At 47.1% G+C, this 25,965-nt stretch overlaps 1 protein-coding gene across 1 annotated transcript; it reads left to right on the top strand.

Moving 5' to 3' along the window:
* The first annotated feature begins 16,062 nt into the window (after positions 1–16,062).
* LOC125552215 lies at positions 16,063–17,968 on the top strand. The gene has a single exon (XM_048715703.1). It carries the CDS (start codon positions 16,553–16,555, stop codon positions 17,642–17,644), a length of 1,092 nt encoding a protein of 363 aa, XP_048571660.1. The 5' UTR covers positions 16,063–16,552; the 3' UTR covers positions 17,645–17,968.
* The last annotated feature ends 7,997 nt before the right edge of the window (positions 17,969–25,965 follow it).

The raw sequence follows: 25,965 nt of genomic DNA, 5'->3' as shown, positions 1-25,965 counted from the left end.
TGGAATGAGAATAAATCACGTATGCCTGTAAGTAGGTTTAATGGCCTTGAGTTCTGTAACGGATTTATAACAAATTATTAATTTGATTAATGAGTAATAACATAAGTCATGTATATATCTACTAAATAAGAAAACCAATGTTCATCATGATATTTCAGATTATCAAACATAAACACTCAATTTCAATCAAAATACAAATACCAATGTTTGATTCGGACAATTACAATTGTAATAGTGTTGAAATTTGAGCGCGTGCACACCTTTTGAGAATGTAAGTCATGGTTCTTGGTTTAGGAATAATTGTCTTAGTGTTTGAAATGGGACGCATGGTATTTTGTAATGAGATGAAGAATATAATATCCTTTTGCCGGCAGGCAATCCTTGCCAAGGATGAGGTATGGAGATCCATTAGAGTTTTGTGTGAGTAATTCATGTATGTGTCATTCTTCTCTGCCGTGGCAGAGATTTCTGTTCGGTTTTCTTTTAATGTAAAGAAAAAGACGTACTGACAGGTCAGGTTGAAACAAGTGCACTGAAGAAGAAGAAGGTGAACAATAACAATGACTGGCTGGAACATGATTGGAAAGAAGAACCGGGTAATAAGATTAAAGAAGGAATTGAACATGACGGGAAGATGCACTGTACATATAGGAACTTGGATGTGCAGGAACTGTTGGACAAAGTCTTTGTACAAGATAAACACGTATATTGTGTCGTGTTGAGAGGGTTCCGAGATGCATCCATTTTTCAGGCAATTTATCCCGAAACAACTTTTCGGATCACGGCGTAGATCAACGGCTCTAGACGGATGCGCAGGTGCGCGCCCCTTCACCTGCAAATTTTCATAGTTTTGCATGGGTAATTGGCGTATGTGCCATCCTTCTATGCTATGACAGGCATTTCTACTTGACTTTCCTTTTGTATCTAAAGAAAAAGACGTGCCCTCTCACACTTTCCTGCCAAACAAACAAAAATCATTTAGCAACATCTTGAAAAAGCTAGAGAAAATTTCTTATTTGACACTGTCTTAAAATCTGGTTCTTTATTTGACATTGGAAAAAATTTTCTTCCCTATTTGACACTAGACCTAAATTTTATTCCCTATACGACACTTTCGTCCATTTTGAGCCTAAATGACACCTGAAAAGACGATTTTGCCCCTCATGCGGTATGGGTGTGCGCGCGTGTGTGCTGTTGCGTGTGTGGGTGCACACGCACATGTGTGATGCTGCTGCATGTGTGTGTGCATGTGTGCCGCTGCGTGTGTACGTGCGTGTGTGTGTGTGCTGTTGCGTGCCTATGTGCTGCCTGCGTGTGTGCTGCTGCTGCGTGTTTGTGTATGTGTGTGTGTGCTGCGTGCGTGTGTGTTGCTGCGTGTGTGCGTGCGCGTGCATGTGTGTTGCTGCGTGTGTGTGTGCACGTGCGCGTGCGTGTTGTTGCGTGTGTGCGCGCGTGCGTGTGTGTTGGTGAATGTATATATGTTGTTGTGTGTGCTCCTGTCCTCGCACTGGTGCTGCGTGTGTGTGCTATTGCCCCCTACACACATACCACATGAGGGAATAGTCTTTTCAGGTGTCATTTAGGCTCAAAATGAATGAAAATGTCATATAGGGAATAAAATTTAAAACTTGTGTCAAATAGGGAAGAATTTTTTTTCAGTGTCAAATAAGGAAGCAGATTTTAAGATAGTGTCAAATAAGGAATTTTCTCAAAAAGCTATGTAGTGCACCTAGGTGACCCGACCCAAAGCTAGTTTGAATCAAACTAAGGTCACAGTAGATACAAGGTGAGGAGTGAGGACACAATTAGGTTATCACACACACGCGCGCGCACACACACAGAATTCCATGTTGAAAGAACCTTTCAAACTTGTTGGAGATGAAACTCAGGCCGGTACAAAAGATCTTGCCCGAAAATGCTGCAGGCCTTTGAGACTGACTGGACGGATAGTTATCTCCGTCATATTTAGATATTTGCCTTGAGAAGCTCGTACTAGGTTCCGATCCAGTCACAGGCAGGCCGACCGGATGAGCTCGTACTACAGTAGTTCTCAACGGATATAAACTAACGGGCATCAGGTGCGAAAACGGAACGGCTGCCCCTCATTCTCACGCGCTTTACAGTAAGTTTGAGGCTTCCTTCCTTCCTATCGACCGTTATATTCTTCCAGTAGAGCTGAAGCAGACTCGTGGCTGGGGGCATACGGTGCACTTGGACGACTCACTACTCCCTGGTGGTGCATGGAGGCCACACGTGGCACCAGCTTCCCCAAGCATTGCAGGCCGCGAGCTCTGGGACGGATCGATTGTGATACCATGTGGCTCGTAGTTAATCACCGGCGAGGCGCCGTCCCAAGAAGATTACAAACTCTGTTTAGGTTTATGCATGCATGTACAGAACGGATGATGGTTAATTTAGAGCTTAGTTAACGATGATCTAACTACTACTCCCTCCATTCTTAAATATAAGTCCTTTTAAACATTTTAAATGAACTATAACATACGGACGTATGTAAACATATTTTAGAGTGTAGATTCACTCATTTTTCTCCGTATGTAGTCACTGTCAGCAGCACTGACCAGGACACATCGACAATGCCTAAATCGCTACAGAAGGATCCGACAAGCGCAGAACAAGCCAGGCCCAAGAGGAGAGCCCAGGCGCCGGCAAGGTTGCGAGGCCCAGAATGGGCTCGCTAGTCACTGTCTATATGATGACTTGTCCTGATTCTGTAACGGGTGGCTGGCGGCTTCGGCCGAGGAATGGATAGGATAGCTGGCGTGAGTGAATTGGCTGTAATCTTCCTCCTCTCTCGTTGAAACTCGCATGAACAGAGTTGAGATCTGAGTGAATTCATAGTTAATTTCAAGAGAACCAAGCTTGAGCTTACAATTGGCATCAGAGCCTCAGATCCTGGCGCCGCCAGTTCCCCTCCACCACCCGCATGCGACGAGATTTGCGGCCTGACGCCGCCGTGAAGTAATGGAGAGCTTATCGCCGGCGACGAAGGCGGTGTACGAGTTCCTCAAGGCCGACTTGGCGGAGTCCCTCGACGTTCGTTTCAAGCGTCAAGATGAGGAAGCAGCGAAATCGATGCGCTCCATCGTGGGGGATCTGACGACGCGCATCGACGACCTCAAGATGTCGATCGGCGTCGACATGGACGAGCTTCGCGCCGGCCTGGAGCGACCACCGCCCGCTTCTTCTGCGTCCCCGATCACTCGACCTCCGCCAGCAGAGCAAGGCGCGTACAGTAATGCCGACGCGGCCCCGGAGGGCAGCCGCAGAGCTCCATCAGTCAAGGGAAGGGACCACGCCCCTTACGTTCCGCCTCCAGCCAGAGGTATGAGACCAGATCAGAGCTCTGTACTCAGTTCAAGACTGACTGAATTGCAACGAGACAATACTGATTCCTACGGTTTTGGCCCTCACATTGATCTGCCCCGTTTCGATGGCTCGAATCCAAGGCTCTGGCAAACGAGATGTGAAGACTATTTCAGCATGAGCGGCACACCGCGTCAGTTATGGGTTCAGTTTGCATCCACCTTGTTCGAGGGCCCAGCAGCGCGCTGGTTGGAATCGGTTCAGCGACGAGCACCAAATGCACCGTGGGAGGATTTCTGCAGACTGCTACAGTGCAGATTTGGGCGTAACCAACATCAGGCACTGGTACGAAAATTTCATAGCATCTCTCAAACAGGTTCAGTGGAAGATTATGTGGAACAATTTGCTGAGCTCTATGACCAGTTGTCTGCTTATGAGGCCGTGCCTGAATCTGTGCATTATCTCACCAAGTTCATAGATGGTCTGAATCCTTCGGTCAGAGTTTTGGTGGCATTGCAACAGCCGACAGACTTGGATGCAGCTTACGAGTTGGCTCTGTTACATGAATCACTGACCAGTTCAATCCCTCAGTCTCATCAAGCGATCAGACGCCAACAGTTCGCACAAACAACGTCAACTGTAAAACCAGCCGCGAGCAAATCCACTGAAGACAGACGAAACAATTCAGATGTTCAGAAACAGAAACTTGGAGAAGACAAATGGGAGGCTCTGAGAACTTACCGCAGGGCCAAGGGACTGTGTTTTACATGCGGCGAGAAATGGAGCCGTGATCACCAGTGCAAGCAAACTGTGTCACTTCATGTGGTGCAGGAAATGGTGGAGTTTTTCCAGTGTACATCTTCAGAGGAGCTTGGGTCAGATGAGGATGATGAGGTCAATCTAATGGCCATTTCTAAGGCCGTCGAAGGAAGGTCAGCTAGCAGTAAAGCCTTTCGGTTGATTGTTACACTCCAGGGACAACAGAAGACCTTTTTAGTGGATTCTAGCAGTACCCACTCCTTCCTAGATATTGTTTCAGCTAACACAATGACAGGAGTGCAGGCATGTACAACACTGAAGGTGAAAGTAGCTAATGGGGGAATAATGAGCTGCTCCAGCTTTGTGCCCATGTGCAATTGGTCAGTAAATGGTGTACAGTTCGAGCATGACCTCAAGATTTTGCCTCTTAGCTGCTATGATGGGATTTTGGGAATGGATTGGTTGGCTAAACATAGCCCAATGACTGTGGACTGGGAACACCAATGGATGTCTTTTCCTTTACATGGAAAAACAGTAACAATTCAAGGGGCAACACCTGTGGAATTTGCTTATACCATCATAGAGTTGTCTGTAGTTACTGATGAAAATGCTCAAACTATGTTGCCAGAAATTCAGGAGCTGTTGGATGAGTTTCAGGATGTTTTTGCTGTCCCTACTGGATTACCACCAGAGAGAGCCTGTGATCATTCTATACCTCTTATTCCAGGAGCCAGACCCTTTTCACACAGGCCATACAGATTAGCACCAGAACTAAAGGATGAAGTGGAAAGGCAAATTCAGGAGATGTTAGATTCTGGTGTAATCAGAAGGAGTAACAGTCCATTTTCTTCTCCAATTCTCTTGGTTAAAAATAAGGATCACACCTGGCGATTGGTGGTGGATTACAGACACCTCAATGCCCTGATAATCAAGGGAAATTACCCTATGCCTGTGATTGATGAGCTATTGGATGAACTCCATGGTGCACAATGGTTTACGAAACTGGATCTCAGGGCTGGATACCACCAAATAAGATTAGCCCCTGGAGAAGAGTATAAAACAGCCTTCCAAACGCACCATGGGCATTTTGAGTTCCTAGTTGTGGGTTTTGGCCTGACAGGAGCTCCAAATACTTTTCAAGGGGCCATCCATGTATCCTTGTCTGAAGAACCTCACATGCTTAGAAATTTTGTGATTACATTCTTTGATGACATCCTAGTTTTCAGTAAAACACTGAAACAGCATCTAGAGCATGTCAGAAGAGTATTGCAAGTTTTGAGAAGGGACAAATGGTATGTAAAGCTTTCCAAGTGTGAATTTGCTTCTCAAAAACTACTCTATTTGGGTCACATTATCAGCAAGGATGAAGTCTCTACAAATCCTGAGAAAATAAGTACTATTGAACAATGGACACAACCTGAGTCTGTGAAAGAGGTCAGAAGTTTCCTGGGATTAGCTGGTTACTACAGAAAATGTATTCGCCATTTTGGAGTTATTGCCAAGCCCATGACTAACTTACTGCGCAAGGGTGCTGTGTTTGTTTGGACCAGTGTTGAGGACACAGCCTTTCAGACACTGAAGCAAGCCTTGGTTACTGCTCCTGTCCTGGCTTTGCCAAATTTCCAGAAACCATTTACCGTCGAAACAGATGCTAGTGACTGTGGCATAGGTGCTGTGTTATCACAAGAGGGGCACCCCATAGCGTTTGTCAGCAAGGCCCTGGGCCCCAAAAATCAGACACTGTCGGTATATGAAAAGGAATTTTTGGCAATTCTGCTAGCAGTGGAACAGTGGCGCTCCTACCTGCAACTAAAAGAGTTTAACATTATAACTGATCAAAAGGCTTTAGTCAGTTTAACAGAGCAACGTCTGCATACAGCTTGGCAGCAAAAAGCCTTAACCAAATTGTTTGGTTTGGATTACAAAATCATTTACAGGAAAGGGACTGAAAATAAGGTTGCTGACGCTCTGTCTAGACGCCCTCGTCTATCAGGAGATTGCTATATTCTATCAGCTATACAGCCAGCGTGGGTGCAGGAAATCATGGATAATTATACTTCAGACTCTCATGTTACTGCAATCCTACAGAAGTTGGCCATTGATCCATCAGCTGTCTCTAATTTTACTCTACAAGGAGGGTTACTTCGTTTCAAGAAACGACTGTGGATTGGCTCGAATGAACAGTTACAGCGCAAGATCATCGACAGTTTACATGCTAGTTCGGCTGGGGGTCATTCCGGGTTTCTAGTGACTTACCGCGGAATATCTCAGCTGTTCCATTGGAAGAAAATGAAGCAAATGATCAAAGTTGTACTGCAATAGTGTCAGATATGCCAACTTGCTAAACCTGACAGAGTTCCCTACCCAGATCTGTTGCAGCCTTTACCTATACCTTCACAGCCGTGGGAAATGATGACAATGGATTTCATAGAAGGATTGCCTGTTTCATAGCATTACAACTGCATTTTGGTGATTGTGGACAAACTAACTAAGTATGGGCACTTCATTTCTCTCAAGCACCCTTACACAGCTACCACAGTGGCAGAACAATTCTTGGATCGTGTGTACCGTCTGCATGGCCTTCCTGTATCGCTGGTTTCTAATCGCGATCCAGTTTTTACCAGCTCGTTTTGGAAAGAGGTGTGCAACAAAACAGGTATTAAACTGCGCATGAGTTCGGGTCAACATCCTCAGACTGATGGGCAAACCGAACGGGTGAACCAGCAGGTGGAAGGGTATCTCAGATGTTTTATCAGCGCCCATCCGAATAGTTGGTTCAGCTGGCTCCCGCTCTGTGAATTGTGGTATAATACAAATTGGCACTCTTCAACTGGCCGTACTCCATTTGAACTGGTCTATGGGCACCCTCCCCGTTATTTTGGCATATCTCCAGTGGACGCTGTTGGCAGTTCAGACGCTCAACAGTGGTTGCGTGACAGGCATGTGATCATGGAGTCAGTTAAACAGCACTTGTTACGTATGCAGCAACGAATGAAGATTCAGGCTGATAAATACCGAACGGAAAGATGTTTCGAGGTAGGCGACACGGTGTTCCTCAAGATGCAACCGTACATTCAGTCTTCTATCGCCCCCCGCGCAAATCAGAAGCTGGCCCTTAAATACTTTGGACCTTTTGAAATACTGGCCCGGATCGGTGCAGTGGCTTACAAGCTGAAGCTGCCGGACAACTGCAGAGTACACCCAGTTTTTCATGTCTCCTTGCTCAAGCGCCATGTCAAACCAGACCAGCAGGTATTGCCTGTTCTTCCTTCAACAACAGCTCACCTGCAGGTTCCGTCTTACTTCATCGATCGTCGCTTGGTTTCACATGGGGACAAGACGATGGCTCAAGTACTGGTCAAGTGGAGCCATTCTCCAGCATCGTCGGCAACCTGGGAAGACCAAGACATGCTGAAGCAACAATTTCCGCGCACACCGGCTTGGGGGCAAGCCGTTTTCCTTCCAGGCGGGATTGTCAGCAGCACTGACCAGGACACATCGACAATGCCTGAATCGCTACAGAAGGATCCGGCAAGCGCAGAACAGGCCAGGCCCAAGAGGAGAGCCCAGGCGTCGGCAAGGTTGCGAGGCCTAGAACGGGCCCGCTAGTCACTGTCTATATGATGACTTGTCCTGGTTCTGTAACAGGTGGCTGGCGGCTTCGGCCGAGGAATGGATAGGATAGCTGGCGTGAGTGAATTGGCTGTAATCTTCCTCCTCTCTCGTTGAAACTCGCATGAACAGAGTTGAGATCTGAGTGAATTCATAGTTAATTTCGAGAACCAAGCTTGAGCTTCCAGTCACTTGTTGGAATATCTAGAAAGACTTGTATTTGGGAACCGAGGGAGGAGCCAGTAGGCTTCGGTTAGACTTTTCTGCATCGAGCACATGGATAGCGAAAGGCTGCATGCATTCAGATCAGAATGGACGATCGGCAGGCGGTCTTTCGTTGTTGTTGTGGGCTACAGCTCGTCTAATCAGGCGTACACTAACCATCTTCTCCCTCCCTCCTGCAGACTTGTCGTACAGCATTACTAGCTTCCACACATGTGCTGACACATACGTGAAAGAATCGTACGGCGAACACCCAACGGGGACGTGGACTTGTCAAAATTTCCCCGTCTGCTTCCACACAGACCCAGATGCGGGCACCGACCACGTGTACGTAGCGCCCCACGCAGCAATTCACCGATCTAAACAAGCTGCGACGTCACCCGGTGACAATGTAAATGACGACGCACGCCGCTGGGTGCAAAACGAGCACTGACTTTTTTTTTCCCATGAAAGGGGCCACATGCATGGCCCCCATTTTCACCAAGGAAAATGGAGTCAGAAAACGAGCACTAACTCAACCGATGCATGTGCGAGCTCTTCCCACGAACCCCTGCATATGTGCCTGGAGACGCAAATGCGCGGCTAAGGCGAGCGCACCGTGCTGCCGTTTTAATCCCTTGGATGCTCGTCGCTACTCGACATGGATCACACCCGATCCAGTGCAATTGGGGATCGTTGACGAGTATCGAGAGCAGCCGCCCCCTACAGTTCACGGTAACACGCCTCGTCCCCGTGCTATATGCTTTCGAAGCGCACCGGGTGGTTGCAAATGGTTTTTCTCTGAGATGTGGTTAGGTCTCAGTTGACTAAGATTTAGCCAAGTCTCAGTCAAGTTATACAATATTCTTTTTAAAAATGAAGAAGGACCCCGGCCTCTGCATGACGATGCATGTAGTTATTTTATTAATTGTTCATACAAGACCGTACAAAATCATACAACAGTAAGATTAAAACCCCTGTCTAGACAACATCTGTCGGTACTCCTAACCAGTTGATGAAGGGGCGCTGATAATCTGAGGCTAATATCAAACAGATCTCGCATCCAAACCTAACAGCTAAGACCTGAGGTCCCAACCAGGACGTCTGCCGGGTATGGGGTACCCACCAGTCCGGCGAACTTCTCAACCAGGACGCCTGCCGGGTATGAGGCCGCCGCAGCCAGTGGCGGAGTCAGGATTTTCGACATGGGTATGCAAAGTCAAAAAATAATTTTCTACACAACAATGTATGACTTAAAAAAGTTCATAATAATAACAACAAAACTATAAATTACTCTTTGGCTTTCAAACATCGATAGATACCGGTGTTGGTGTTGATGTTGAACTTATCTTCAACGCCTTTGAAGCTTTGTCCCATCAACGCTTCGAATCACCATACTTGTTCTTCAGTTTTAATATATATACAAAAAAATACATGTTAGGTAGTGAGTTGGTGGCATCGCGGACAGTCTTACAAATTTGAATGTTGATAATTCTGGATTTTAGATGGATAAAATACGAAAATTCAACCTGTTTTTCTTGCACTTCTGCACAAGTTGTATAGCGAGCTAATGCAAATCACGCTCAAAATTGACTGGATGCTACAAGAGATTAATAAAAAAATAGGAAATGAAGATAATCATCTATTCTCTACTAACAATTCGAAGATATAAAAAATAATAAACCGAATTGCGCACACCTCCGTTGAGGACTTGTCTGGTAGATGGCAGATGCGACTGGGAAGGAGGACATGGGCAGACTAAGCAGATCGATCGGCGAGAAGCGGCGATCTGCGACGGCCGAAAATTGATGCGGCGATTTGTTCGGATGGCTGACGCGGGCATGCGGCGTGGCGACGCCAAAATTTCACGATGCGGCGGTTGTGTCAGCGAAATCACAGGCTCGAGGCGTTGCCTTTTCTTTTCAGCGGTCGAGGCGCTGGCTCGATGTCCTGGACTTCGATCAAATCGGCCAGCATTAAGCGTCAAGGAAGCCCACTAGCATAGACGCATAGTACCAGCCCAATATAGGTGCTGAATCGTTCTTTTCATCGTTTCTACGTACAACTAGACAGCTACAAGATCTAAAAAGGCGTACAGGCGCTTACATATTGAAACTTTCTTGCAAAAAACATTGGGTATGCATTGCATACCCTTGCGTTAGCCTAGCTCCACCCCTGGCCACAGCCACCTGCCACTAATCCATCTTCAGTGTTGTACTGCTGCATCTACCTTGCCCGGTTTCGCTGCCGTCGACGCCATCATGACGCCAGACGGCTCCACCGCCCTGCGCTCATCCATCCAGTCGCATTCGTCGTCGATATGCAGCTGCACTATACCGCCAAAACTCGTCGTCATCTATGCAGTGGATACAACGCCGCACCACCTGACAACCTCCACTGCTGGAGGTACTCGGAGCCCATCATCCACAACATCTCTTCCCCGAACAGCAGGTCCTCCCTGGCCAGGCTTTGCCCGACAACGCTGCGGATGGCGGCGAGGATGGACAGGGGCGGAGGAGGTGCTAGAAGCGGCGGTTAGGGTTTGCCCCCGGGTCGACCGCGGGGGCGACGCGAGGGGGCGAGAGTCTGGGGCACTTTATAAGACAAAAAAAAATGAAAATTTTGCACTGATATTCATGCAAGATCAAACGAATATAACATGGATCGAGACATAATCAAATCTCAGTTGACTGAGACTTAGCAAGACTGTTTTTCCTGACGGAGACGGGCTAGAGCTTCGTGCGAACGAAAGACGATTCTGTTGCATGCCCAACTTTTACCAAAAGCTCGAGATATTTTACCTGTCCTGTCCAGATTAGGTTTAGGTGTGGCATCGAAAAGAAAACCGCCGCCGCTGGCCCCTGAAACGGGCGGCGGGCACGTCGCGCGATGCGTGGACGATCGATTCTCCCCGCCCAGCTGGCCTGCAGTGTCCGCATACGCGGGCGAACCTGCACCTGCACCTGCACTGCAGCGCCACCAGATTCCTCCCCCCCTCGCCGCCCGTGCGGTGGCCCGTCCATGGCACGCGCCCCACCCTACGGCCCATCGTCCTCGGCCCGGCACACGCGCATACGGCCGCGGAGTTCGAGTTGCCCGGAGCAAGACGCCGCCCCCAGCCGGCCGGCGGGTGTTGGTCTTGCTGAAGAGGCAGAGCGCCAGAGGACTGAGCGGTGCCCGGAAACGACGCCAGCGCCTTGGTTGGATGCCAGTGTACATGCTTGGTTTTGGAGGATGCATCGTACTAGCTGCGTGTGTAGCCTGGACCCTTCCCATCTGCGCGCTGATCAGGCGTTTGTCTTGCACTCGCACAGCTAGCACGAATGACGCTGTGTTATCGTCACTTGCACCGTTGCACGTACGGTGGACACGCTGCATGCGCCTGTACTGTAATGGTGGTTTTGGGTGATTGAGGGTACAATTTGGATGATCGACAGTACTGTACCATCAATGAGCGGGCTTGTGGGTTTATAAGAGTATATCGCCTAGACTCATTAAGAAAGTTTTAACCCTTTTTTAGCAGTCTTGCTAAGTCTCAGTCGACTAGGATTTAATGAAGTCTCAGTCGATATTATATCCATCAGATGTTACATTGAGATCCGTGCAAAATTTTATTTTTTATTTTTTCCCTTTTTTGCATGTTATGCCATTTAATTGAGACTTTTTTGCGGGGTTAAAAGGATTTCATTGCTCAACTGTTGGAATATTCGTTCCTACATAGCAGAGGAACGTCTGCAGGTCCAGACCATAACCAAAATGCAGTTCAGCCCTCTGATCGTTCGAAAACAGCAAGGGTGTGGCTAACAACGTTCTGATTCCTACTTGCATGAGCAATAGATATACCCCTTTCACCAAAGAGCCTCTTAATATCCTGAACTATCATTCTATGTGGCGATCTGTCAAGGGTAGGCGACTTGATCAACTTGACCGCATCCATGCAATCCATCTCGATGTCTACCGGGCGAGTAGAACATTATAGAGCAAGGCTTAATCCCTCTTGGCATGCCAACAGCTCAGCCTGGAGCGGTCCGGAACAATGCAAGATGGAACGACAAGCGGAGAATATAATGTTGCCGTCATTATCACGTAGGATCATACCGACTCCTGCTAATCCACCATCGGTGTCAACGAACGACCCGTCAACATTCAACTTCACGCGACCACCCGCGCGGGGCAGACCGCTGAACCGTGGTTGCACGTTATGTTGCTGTATTTATCATTGTAGAACTATACCGAATCGGCGGCAACATCATCTTCCCTTTGATGATGTCAGTGGTTGGAAAATGATTGATGCATCGAAGAGATTCATCATAGCTAATTAGAAATCTGCAGGAAGCTTCAATTGAAGGTGGTAGCTTATGATATACTATTTCATTATGTACATACCAAGCTAAATGTTGATTAAGTAGTTGCACGTTCCAATTTCCTCGGTCGTCCAGGGGCGGCAAATTTTCGTGTTTGGACCCTTTTCTAAAACCTATTCGAGATTTGACCCTAGTTTGAAAAAATTCGAGATCTAACCCTTTTGTTACCGCCAGAGTCCATGGCGGTAGGGTCTAATAGCCTACCGCCAGGAACTTTGGCGGTAGGAAACATTGCTACCGCCAACCGGGCTGGCGGTAGCCTGCATAACCCTACCGTCAAGGTGCTTGACGGTAGGCACGAGCATGCGCTGTGTTCAATACTTAGGAGTTTTTTGGCGATAGGACATGCAACCATACCGCCAGGGACCTTGGCGGTAGGCTGTTATACCCTACCACCATGATCTCTAGCGGTAGCAAAAAGGTTAAATCTTAAAAAAAATCAAACTAAAATTAAATCTCAAATAGATTTTAAGAAAAGGTCAAAACACGAAATTTAGCCTTCAGGGGCTCGCTAACACGAGCAGCGCCCTGGAGCTCGCTAACTGAGACAGTGAGACTTGATTAAATCCTTTAGTTGTATGAAAGTTTAACTTGTAATAGGATGATGTTACACGTGCACACGGTCCGTACTGCGTCAACATCAGTCTTGAACGAACACAAGAGAAGAAAAGCAAGGAAAATCATTGCCAGTGGCGCCGACACATGCATAATGAGGAGTTCTCGGAACTTGCAAGCATCTGCGCCATACATTGTCCATTCGAAGTCAGAAATGCAGCTAAGCAATCTGGTGCTTTTCCGGCTTTTCTCTAGGTTTTATTTACTTATTTCCCTCGCACCGAACACATGCATTGGCTTTGCATACCAGCGGCGATCCAAGCGCACTTCTATAACCTTGTGTTGAACGATGGTTTCCTGACTAAAAGTTCCGAATTTAATAATGCGGAAAATTAGGGGCGAACTCTCTGGTTCGAAAGAAGCGAACACCTTCTGCCACCATGTGATGCATACATCTGTGTGCGGGCGAGATGCGCTGCGACGAAGAGCATTAGAGATTTAGAGGAAAGGCGGTAGGAGGAAGTGCATACGAGCATCTCCAATAGATAACGTAGACATGTAAATACTCAAAATTTACATCATTTAGCCCTCAAAACAGTGCTTTAACAGTGATGTAGATAAAAAAAATCTCAGTTTATACTCTAGATGTAAAACACATCACTTGGTGATACAAATCTACATCACCAACTGCCGCACGAGTAAAATCAAATCACGCCGCGCGAACGCCCAACCGCCAAGCAGAAGTTTTCTGCCGCACGCTCGCCCTCCCGCCTATTGCAGGCTGCTATGGACTCCTCTCCCCGATTCCGCAGCAGCCACCGTAGCTCCGCCGCACCTTCCCATGGGCCATGGCTAGCCCCGTGTCTCCCGCCGTTCCCGACACCGTCGTCGCTGCCATGCCACCCCCAAATCACCGTCCCCGATTCACACCCCCTCCCCCCGTTTGGTGGCCGCCGAAGAAGAAAGCTGCCGCGGCCAAACCATGTGGTGGCGACGCGAAGCGGTGGCCGCGCGAACCCGCCGCCCATCGGAATGGGTGCGCTATAGAAGAAGACGAAGGCAAGGGAATACATTATCAATTGAAGATGCTCTAAAGAGGGTGATGCCTGCAGATGGAGGCGTCACATGAGAGCAAAGTAAGGTAGGACTAGGAGCGCCAGCAGCGTACCAAAGGAAGTGTTGCTCCATTACACGTGGCACGGTGATCACAATACCACGTTTCATCTTTGAATCTTTATTCCTTTATATCATGGAATTGTCTATATCAATATTTCAAAAGTACTTTTGAGATGCTTTGTTATATCAACACAATATAAAATTAGCCTTTGCTATATCAATTGTCCAACCGCCGCATAGGCATTGCCGGACGTCTGCAACTAGCACCTAAGCACCTGCTTGCTTTTTATGACAGCGCCGTCCACCCAGGACCCGTCCACAGCCAGGTACATTCCGCCCCCTGTCGATGACGTCCATGGCGGACACCACACCTAGTAGGTGTTCAGTCAAATGATGTTGAGCTTATTTTCATACGTCATGTCGTTTTTAGAGTACGAAGGATGACGGGGTACTCGACCATGGAGGAGGAGTTGTTGTGCGATGTGTGATTGGCCGTAGTCTTGGATTTCAAAGGCAGGAGCAGAAGGGGGCTCTTCTAGCAACGCGTATGATTTGTTTCACGCACGAAAGCACATTGCGCCCTACGACATGCACATCATCCATGATCACAATGTAAATTCGTTATCGTATCGATGATACGCCATACAAACCACCATCACAAAGTTTTGTGACACAGTAGCTCGGCTGGTGGCAAGGTGGCCATTGCGCACGACAGCGAAGGAGATTGTAAGTTTTACTTCTTCTTACTCAACTTGTATATTGAATCACTCATTTGCTCAATGTTGCTCTACACGTTGTGTAGCCCGTACGCGTTGCGGTGATGTACCATGGGATAGAGGGATGACCTTTACGTACATACACTGTTGGATGAAGCTGAAGGGGCAGTATGTGTGGGATGACATGATCCGTTCATGAGAAACTTGTTGAACATCCGGTTAATCTCATTGAATTTAAACTATTGCCGTGCTAAACTTATTTGCATGCTATGTATGCATGATTTATGCTATTTTCTATCCGGACTTTCATGAATTATGCTGGGTTTGATGAATTTCATCTAGTTTGTTGGAACCCGGCTTGAAATGTATGCGGACATCCGGCTTCCACATTCGTGTCCGCGGACTGACCCACCCTGCCTGCGGACGGATGCGAGAGGAAATTTGCGGGTCAGCGTTGGAGATGCCCTTAGTATTCTTAGATCTGTAATAACATTATAAGATGGAGATGCATAGCGTAGTCCATGGAAATAAATTACAAGGTAGATTCGGCCTGTAAGACAAAGATTTCAAAAGGGTTGAACTCCCTCCGTTCAATGGTCTCTTTAAGTATTCTCTGGACAATATACACGGGCAATCTATTCCATTCCATGTCAACTTATGAATTATACGGGTAAAAAGAAAGAAAAGAAAGGAACATGTTCCTTGATGCATGAAGTAGGAAATGCCCCCAGACTAAATGGAGGGGCGGCATTTGCTCCCAGCTCTCTCCACAATCGATGCCTTCAATTAAGTACACTTTGAGGCTTTTGTATGACGATCAAATATACTACTCCTACAATGCAAAGGGAATTGACTTATTGCTAAAAAGGAAAACAATTCGCGGTCTCTTTTGTTATTAGTGGCGATTCCATGTTCCGGTTGCTTGCTAAAGGATGGACTTTAAAAGGGTGTCATATAGTAGTACATAACTAAACAGAAATGGTCGGGCTATTTCTCATGGTGCCGATTTCGAAATCAAGTCCGGCCACGCTTGAGCGCAAAATGATGAGAAAATCTTGACATGGCTTGGTAACCATCAAATGATTGACTGAGCCATGGCCGTTTCAATTGGATTGGAAGAGTGATAAGATGATATGAATATTGTCCCCGCCAAGAAAGAAGGAGATAATATAGATGCCGAGGCACCTGCCTCTGTGGAACACTGTAGATGAAAGATGCAAACATGTTCATTCGGTGATATAGCAGTGTGCGTGTGGTTTTGCCCGATTTTTTGGCAGTGGAGTGCGCATATGTCACGGAGGGGCCCTCCCACTGGCGGCAAAAGTATCTGTTCCCCCCATGCTAGTGGGATATGTGGTGAGCAGCGGCGCAGCCCCCCTACAAATACCCCCCGCCCCTCCCTCCGGTTTCTTATCGTGTGTGCGCGCCTCCCAGCCCCCAGCCGAAGCGAGAGCGAGAGCGAGCGGAGCCCCTCTCCCTCCCTCCCTCTCCCCCGGCACAGCCAAACGACGAGTCAGAAACAGCGCGAAACCCAGACGCGCGTTAGAGTCAGTCTACCGAGCTTATCCCTCCGCCGTCCTCCTCCGCCTCTCGTCTCCTTCACAGTTCACACACATACACACGCCCTGTCAGTCAGCCAGTCAGTCAGTCGGCCGGTCAAGCCAAGCCGCCCTCCTCCGCTTCTATCTCGCCGCCGCGTGCCCGCTCCCGGTTCGCCCCCCCTGCTCCCTCTCTCTCTCTCTCTGTTCGTGTGCCTGCTCTGCTCTGCTCTCCCGAACCCCGGTCACCACCAGGTGAACCAGCCCAGCACCAGCCACTCGATATAAACGCACCTACTCTTCCCGCAAAGCAGCACTGTACCCTAGCTAGTAAGTACCTGTGACGCCACCTGCGACGCGTCGAGACATGGCACTCACGGCGCTCGAGACCGCGGAGCGGCGCCTGCCGTGCCACGCCGAGCAGGCCGACGCCGGCGGCAAGGTGGTGGCTGCTGCTGCTGCTGAGCAGGCCGTGCCGCTGCAGGAGGCGGACCACGGCGGCCGTCTCGAGAGGGACGACATATGGAACATGATCCAGTCGCAGAAGCCCGCGGCCCCGGCGTTGACGCCGAAGCAGGCGCCGTACGTGCCGGCCCCCGTGCGCCGCTCCTCCAGCCTGCTCACCCAGAAGAGCCTGGAGATCTGCACAGAGAGCCTCGGCTCCGAGACCGGCTCCGACGGCTTCTCCGACGCCGCCGACCGCTCCTGCCCGGGCTCCGACGACGACGACGGCGAGGGCGGCGCCGACGGGGTGGCCGCGCGCGCCATGCCGCCCCGCGCGTTCCCGCCGCCGCTGCCCTCGCTGGCGCGCCGCACCGTCGGGTCGCTGCAGATGAGGCAGCACCGCCGCGACGGCCGCCTCGTCGTCGAGGCCGTCCCCGTGCTGTCCAACACCCTGTTCCGCGCGCAGCGCCGTGGCGGGCGCCTGCTCCTCTCCTTCGCTGACACCGCCGCCCCGGCCGAGGACGAGGGGAAGAACCGCGCCCAGGAAGCCGACCAGCAGCAGGCCGACGAGCAGACCCGCGAGGAGGAGGAGGAGGATGACGGCGAGGAGGAGGTCCAGGTCGTGGACAGAGGCACCGTCGTCGAGGTCAAGGTCAGCACGCAGCCCCAGGCGCACAACAGTGGGGCGCGGGTGCACCGCTCCTCGCTCGTCATCAACAAGTTCGTCGGCGCCGAGCCCGTCAACGCCTCCGAGATCAATGACACCGCCGCTGCGCCGCAGCAGCCGCCCAAGCCTCCGAGCAGTTCGGAGGCCGCAGCTCCGGCTCTAAGCGCGACCGCGACGCTGCCTGGCCCGGAAGACGACGGCAGTGCTGCCACGCCCTGCGAGGGCAAGGTGCTGATGACGACGAGGAGGCGGCGGAGCAAGCAGGAGCTCCTCAACCACATGCGCCGGTGCGGCCAGCTGAGCGGGCAGCTCTTCATATGGGAGCCGCGCGTCGCCACCTCCTCCTGAGCCGATCGTCGCGCACGGCGCGCCGCCGCCGCCGCCGCCTCCTGATGCCGCCCGATTCCATGCCTCCACGAGTGCCCTGTTTCTGTTTGTTTGTAGCCGTTGCTGCTGCCGGTGTAACGTAAGCGTGCGTAATATATGGATGTTTGTGTTAGTAGTAAGTGATAATCACGTCACGTGATTGGCTTAGCCATATGAGCGAGTGAGAGTGAGAGAGGTGGTAGATTGCTTTGGTTTATCCCCGTGCCTCCGCGCACGTGTTGTATCTACTTGCGTGCTATCCAGTGGTCATAATTTAAGATAAACATGAATGTTTGTGTGATTCTATTATTATTCTAGAGTTGAACAAACTTCATCTGTTAAACAAATTACGGGTATAATAAAAAATAAATAATTAAACAACACAATAACAAAAATCACCATTTTGTCCGGTTCCTTCTAAACCGACCTGAACCGGCGAACTAAGACCAAAAGGACGATAAGACACACATGTAGATAGGGAACACGACTCGGGGTTGGAATAGCTTGGGCCGGAGGTCGTCAAGCAGTTTTGGGCTCCATCAATCAGCGAGGAGAAAACCAAAATCTCTTCATTCTTTCATAGAATGATAGGAAGCAGGGCTGCAGGGTTTAGGTAAGAAATAGAGGATGCCGGCGAGGCGGAAAAAGAACAAGGTGATTGAGTTGATGCCAAAGAAGTGGTCGGGGGAGCCATTGCTGCCTAATCACCTGTCAGTCTTGCATGAACTCTTGCACTAATCCATATTCTACTCTTCCTTGTTTGTTCTTAGATCTTTTTGCGGGTGCGGTTGGGTATGCTCGTCGTAAGAAGACCAAAGGCAATGATGGTATAACCAAGTGTGTTCACAAGGCTAACAAGTCTAGTCAGGAATAGAGTTAAAGCGCATCACCTAAATTTTCTAGGGTCAGAGGGCAACCTCCAAGACTACAGGGATTCAAGCCTTTGAGTCTGAGTTAGATGAGGAATATGATTCTCAGGAAGATGAACACTACGTGGCTGGTGGGCACGAGGGTCAAGAAGATGAGATCGAGGAAGATGATGTTGACTTTGATGTAGAGAATGAAGATCATGATCTGATAGCCATTGCAGATCTTAATCAGATTGGCAAGCTGGAGTACCTCGTTAAGCGTGAGCAGGATCCATGTATTCGTGACACGGATCCCAATGTTTGTTCTTGTTTCTGGAACAATATCCAACAATGGGTTTATGAGGAGATCCTCAAGGTCAAGAAGTACAAGATTGCAGTTCATCGGAGTTTGGATCTTGAGTTCATGCGCACCAACACACGACCATATCCAGATCTGCACTGGGTTGTAACCAATATGTGGTTGATTCCGTTGCTCACTTTTGACAAGGCATTTAGTGAAGACCTCGTTCTCCAATTCTTTTTCACAATGTATTTTTGGGAGAGAGGAGGGTAGATCTTTCAAGTGGACATCCCAAACTGCCTGGATACGAGCTTCTATGGCTTCTCCATCACCAGAATGCCCTTGCTTTTGGTTATAAGGAGCGCTCTGAGTTCACCATTGGCTCTATGCCAACATGACACCAAAGTAGGATGCTCTTCATTGTATCTTTCGCTCTTCCCCCCCCCCCCCCCCCCCCCCCCCCCCCCCAAAAAAAGTTGGAGACTCCAGTGAGCTATTGCATATTTGTAGAAGTTAAAGGAGGACAATATTGCACACATAACATATCATAGTCACAATAGTCACAACAGGATGGATGCGCGTGGGGCGGGCGGGGGGGGGGGGGGGGGGGGGGGGGGGGGGGGGGGGGGGGGGGGGGTAGTGGTATAAATCTGTTTTCAGGGGCTCCGAATATTCATTCTAAGAGAAAACAAAAGCGGTCCTTAGTGTCGGAATTTTTTTGAAGATGCGTGGATGGGACATTGCATTTGCACATAGAAGCTCCAACTATTTCCATATCTCCAAGTTTCCCATAAGATAACTTCAGTTGCTTCAGCAAGTAATAATCTTAAGAGTTAATTACACAAAACCACAACTTCAGGATAACTTATAACACTTTACCACAACGTTTGAGTTTTTTAACACAAAACCACAACTTCGGGGCAACTTATAACACTTTACCGCAACTTTTGAGTTTTTTAATACAAAGCCATAACTTCTGAACTAATTCTCAACATTGAGCCAAAATCTATCGGTCAACTACTTTAATAGCCAATCTGAATGATTTGGCCCACATGTCAGGCTCTAGGTAGCAAGTTCCCTCCTACGTGGCGCTGACTGGATATGTGTAACATAGCAGTCTGCATACGACATCATCGTATCCTCAACGATGCGTTCACCTGCAGCTCCCCAAGACCTCTCTGTCTAGTTCGCGTGCCCCGCCTAACCATGCCATAGTCCGGACGGGTGCGGCTTTGCGACACTAGGAACCTCGCCTTCAAGGATGCTCGGAGTGATCATCCTGTCACGGAATTTCGACCACCCCACCAACAACCAGCTCCCTGCTCAATGCGTCGGTGGAGTTGATAGCGCCGGTACGGGATGGCAAGAGGAGGAAATGGTAGGCCACATAGGAGATGCGCACATGCCACCTTTTTCCAACTTAGGTCCTAACATGTGGGCCCAATCAATCAGATTGGCTATTAAAAGAAGTTGACCGATAGATTTGGGCTCAATGTTGAGAATTAGTTCAGAAGTTGTGGTTTTGTGTTAAAGAAACTCAAAAGTTGTGGTAAAGTGTTATAAATTGACTTGAAGTTGTGGTTTTTTATTTAAAAACTCAAAAGTTGTGGTAAAGTGTTATAAGTTAACCTGAAGTTGTGGTTTTGTGTAATTAACTCTAATCTTAATGGTCTGCATCACAACTGGAAGAAACAACATACGCGACTCATGATGCAACATGCATAAAATGTGGTTCCTAAACCTAAACTGAACAATCTTTTGTGACCCACAACAACAAAAAAGATATATGAAGATGAACAGAGTGAAAGTGTGAGATACAACAAAGATAGCACAAATGGTCCAGGAAGGGAAGGAGCACCCCCCCCCCCCACCCCCAGGTGTGTTCGCTAAATCGGTCAACACTATATATGAAAATATGAACTAAGTGAAATTATGGAATGCAACAATGATAGCACGACAACCATACATGCTCCAGTGAAGGTAGGAGGGCAAAGCCCCCCCCCCCCCCCCCCAACCCATCCACCATCATTGGCCGGACAAGGTCATTAAACTTCCCAAAATCAGATCAAAGCGGCCTTTCACAATATTTCGAGTGAATGTTGATATTAATTTTATGCATTGTTGATTAAAAAACTGCACGATACAAACAAAGATATTACTACCACGACACCATGGTATTTTGGTTCTCTGAAAAAAATCAAAATTCACAATTTAAATGTTCTTTTTGAGGCAACATTTTTTTTTGCGGGAAAAACTTGTGGCAACATATACTCCCTCCATTTTTAAATACAAGACCATTTTGGGAAATATATTTTGCATCTATACAATGCCACCAGCAGTAACCGAGGCAAAAATTGATGGTGTTGCCTCGTACTAGCAACCCATGATTTAACTAGTGCATTCATGCAACGGATGATAATGACACTCTCAACTACTTTCTTCCTTACGTCCACTCAATTTTCTCTAATCCGCATGTGCCCTATTAAATCACCCGGTAAACAAGAAGACAAGCTAGCTTACAATGGAGACATTAATTTTTACTTGGGTACATGTAATTCGAGTTTGTGGCCTTGTATAAGTAAATGGAGGGAGTATGATATATGGTGTGTTTTAATTTGGTACTGACATTACGTAAAGAATATGAATAAAATGCTGTGAACATTTACATTTGAATAGAAATATATTTCCGCCATATAAAACTGTAAAGAAAGGTGGAGCTTTGGAAACTCTGCTCTTTGAAAACCACTTACTAGACTAGATATTTTCGTGCATGGAGCACGTCAAAGTTCTACACTTCAGACAAAAAAATTTCTTGTACTCCCCTCATCCCATAATATAAGAGCGTTTTTGACACTAGTGGGACGGAGGAAGTATATGTGGTTTTGCTCATAATATTTTAGTTATAATAAATATTATTATGATAACCATATTACCAGAACCACATATACAATATTGCCCTACAGAATGTACAATTTGAAACTTGGCTGTGTGATTGCGAATTATGATCAGCATGGAGAGAGTTATAGTCGTGGACGTTAGCATCCTCCAAAAGATTAATTGGGCCAACCAAATATGACATTTCACCATCATATATATATATATATATATATATATATATATATATATATATATATATATATATATATATATATATATATATATATAGTGTGACACCAAGCTGGAACAAGGAAGCATGGCCATCGTCCCTCCCTTTCCACTCTCAAAATTTAGCAATAGTGTGACACCAAGTACTGATAACTTTTCATTTCTAATTAGAGCTCAGAAAGAAGACCTATCCATTTTAACGTACGTACTAAATAAAGATTAGAGGAAGAAACCAGATGCTTCATGGAAATGCACCATGTTCTCAGCACACGGCTTCCAAAAGGCAACGTCATAGAGAAAGAGGAACCGGAATCAGAATCGCAATGTCGAGGCGAGAGCGCAACGGGAATGGGGATTGGAATGTTCCCTGCAGGTGCCACCCTACGAACCGTCCAAAAATCATAGGGAAATCAAAGCCGTTAAAGGCCGCAAAATCCGGGACCGGAGCCAGAAAGCCTAGTAGAGGAATAAAGGACCCGGCGATAGATCGATCGATCGATCGACGGGGAGAGTCGGAGAGATCTTTTCATGTCGATGATCGAGGTTAAGACCGTGAACTCTCCACGCGATCGCACCTCGCGTGGCCTGTATTTAGCTAGACTGGGTAATGCCTGATGTGTACGTATGCCTGCATATGCGAGATTCCGAGGACGATGGCAAGGGTTATCTGCAGGGATGAAGGAATATGGGTGGCTGGCGGCCCAATCCAATCCATCTTTTGCCGGGAGGTGACAGGAAAAGTTACGACACTTGAGATGCTTCACGAGGCTGTCACTCCAGCGCTTGCACTGTCCGGTAATGGAACTTGGAACCCCGTCCATCTCTACTCCCTGGTGCTTCTTCTCTAACTCGTATGGAATTGCAGCACAACGATGTACAGTAGCCCTCGATTCGCGGTCGGCGTGCGCCGATGCTTTTTCGCTTAATCCCGTCCGTTTCAGGCATTTCTAAAGCCGTGTCTCGATCGAGATGTACATCCATATATGCCTGCACGCACAACTTGCACTACTGGCAATCTGGCATGCATAACATGCCGCTTTCGAATTTTCATCCGAAGCGGAAAGCGGGGTCTCAATCGTTTCATGATGATGATGCAGTGGTGGACATAGGACAAAATTTGCGAGGCTTATCGGGCAAGCCGATCGACAAGGCTATAGACATGAATGAAAAGAAAAGAAAAACAGTTTTTATGGATATGTTGCCTTCCTTGCTCTTGTGCTATGAAATTTAATTAGATTTTAGAAGCCAAATGTGTGGTGGTTACTTAGATGTCAAACCAGGCCGCCTCAGCTCGTGCAAGTCTTTGCACTATCATTAATATTGTATTGTATCAGTGCTCTTTTTTACGTTCATCCATCGACTGTGGCCAGCCAGGACCATCACATCCTGATTGAGCAAGGGAAAAGGCTAATTATTTGCATTAAGACCACCACTTTGCATTGCGGAGCTAACAGGAGGGGAGCATGGCTGAAAGAGATTGCACGACAAACGGGAGAGATTGCGTAAGGGCTAAGTGAGAACTGCTTTCGACGGAAAGCTTTTGGAGGAGAGGGCATGCCGCATGCGACATCACAGCCAGCGATGAATGGTGGTGATAACGAACTCCCTGAAGCAGCGGGTACAGTACAGCGCAACTGAAGCTGTTTTCCCAAGGCAGCTGTTTTGGAAACAAAAGCATATGGACCTGGCTGGGACAGCATCAGCAAAGCACTTGTTTTCCACGTACAGGAGGCCCTAGCTCTATCTAGAAAAGGGCCCTGATTGCACAAAAAGTAGAAAGCTGAGGATCTATAGGAGATTTCCCTTGACTGGATTTTTTTTCTTACTTGAAAATAGCTTCAGGTTCCTCAAAACTAACATGAATGTTTTCAGACCAGAAACTGAGGCATCCTACCTAATTAGAGAAGATTTTCTATTGCCACAATTGATGCATGGGACCTTTTTTCGGGGGGGAAAGTTGGCCCTTTGGCTTTCTAAACATTTGCTCATATCTCATGTGTTTCACTTTCTTGTCCAATGCAACATGTGTTTTTATCTCTCCTATTCTCCCTTTTGAAGAAACAGTTTCCTGTAAAACTTCTGGAGCACCCAAACAACTATATTGTACAATTCTTGTGTCTCAGATTTCGATCTGTAGAATCTACAAGACATGAAATCCAATTTTCAGTTAATTTTTATTATTACTGCGTTTTTCCTAACCTGTGTTTCAAACAAGCCTTAGGTCATTAACTTGTCTATGTTGCTACATACTACCTCTATTTCAATATAATTCGAAGTTCTAGCTTTGTCCTAAGTCAACTTGTTTAAGTTTGCTATAGAAGAGTATATTAAGATCTAGAACACTAAATTAGTCTTATGAGATTCTTTATGAAATATATTTTCGTACTATGTGTATTTGGTGTTGTAGATCTTAGCACAATTTTCTATAGAGTTGGTCAAACTTAAACGAGTTTAACTTAGTAGCTTTTACTGGATATAGATTTGGGATTCAAAACCGTGTAGGTAATATTTCATTTACATTTTTCTTTATCGAAATAAATTGCTACAAAACGTATTACTTCCAAGAAAATAAAGATGCGTTAGCAGGTAGTGCAAGTATGCGGGAATCAACCTACGAGCTATTTTCAGTAGTGCATTCCCCTTTGGTCTAAAAATATACAATAGTATTGCATTTTCCATTAACTTGCAGTACTATTATGTTCAATTTATTAGACAAAATTGGTACTTCAAGGAAGGCAATCACTCAAAAGGAGACCCAAAGAACCGTGGAGCTCGTAAAGCAAAGCAAAACCAGAAGGGAACAGGCTTATTATGCTAATGACGGGAAAAGGAGGAACCTTATGCTTATGATGCTAGCTACCTAGCTACTACTTGCTTATTTTAACGGAATAAAACAATGATCACTTACTCAAGATAGACAACAGTTTTAGTGGTACTCCCACTTTTGTACCATACAAGTAGCTTTTTATCTAGTTGAAATGTGTCATTTGTCTGGTTAATTTCAGAATGGCAGTAACAAAATATGAATGGAGCAGCCTCTCATTAGAATCTATATCCAGGAGGAACCGAACACCTGTGCGGTCATGCCTCGCTTAAGGCCTCCTTCATCGACATGATTTTTAAAACTCAAGAACATAGTGTCATGCCATCTCCAGGATATTTTTTTTTGCGAATATATCTCCAGGATTATATCGATGTTTGATCGTGCACGGGAAGAATATAAGATTGTTCACAAGAGGTTGGGGTAGAAGTAAATATTCCTACAAAATATAGTAGTGCAAATAAATCTAAGAGAAGACCCACTGTAATCATACAAACAAATTAAACACTCCACACACAGAAAGTTCCAAGGTTTAGACCCTCTCAGATTATTTTTGGAAAAGCCCTCGAATCAAAGAGGCCATACCCTTGCTTTATTTACCTCAGCACACATCCAACTGGAGATGGCAATATGTCCAGGACAACGTACGAAGTACTTATATACTGAACAAATTAAGCAAAGTTTTTTCTTTATGCTCTCCTTATTTCTGTCTTTTGAGCTTTTGATGGAAAACCTTTAGTGTCGTCCAGTACCAGGGGAATAAGATCCGTGAACGGATTACGGATATGTACCGGCCAATGCCTGGCCACCGATCTTTCCTGTGGTTTGCCAAATGCCAAATTGCCAATTGCCGGAGGAATAATTAAAGTTGCTCTCCGCTGCGCGTAGGAGAAGGAAGGGGTATATATTTCTTGGTGCTTGCCTGCCACCTTTCCTTCATGGTGTTTGCTGAAGCACCCGTGGCCCCCATTTGATCTCACAATAATGGCAATCTTTAGGGCAGGGCCTTTTTGTGTTGTGCCAAAAGGATTCTGGCAAGGTGCTAAATCTCCCCTCGCTGTCTGCCCATGATGATCCTTTTTTAATCAGCCTGTATGGATTGTATGAGCTACTGGGTGAAGTGATGTTCATATCACATGTAGCTGGGTGGTTCATACGTATGCATGAGAAAGGCTTAGTTTTGTGAGGAAGGCTTCTGTGAGACTTTTCAACTCTTTTTTTTTAGAGG

Source organism: Triticum urartu, chromosome 4 (assembly GCF_003073215.2).
Source record: "Triticum urartu cultivar G1812 chromosome 4, Tu2.1, whole genome shotgun sequence".
NCBI lineage: Eukaryota > Viridiplantae > Streptophyta > Magnoliopsida > Poales > Poaceae > Triticum > Triticum urartu.
This window is presented reverse-complemented; position numbering and strand designations above follow the sequence as displayed.

What these genes read in the sequence shown, in the direction of transcription:
- LOC125552215 (XM_048715703.1), top strand. Translation starts at nt 16,553, where the DNA reads ATGGCACTCACGGCGCTCGAGACCGCGGAGCGGCGCCTGCCGTGCCAC.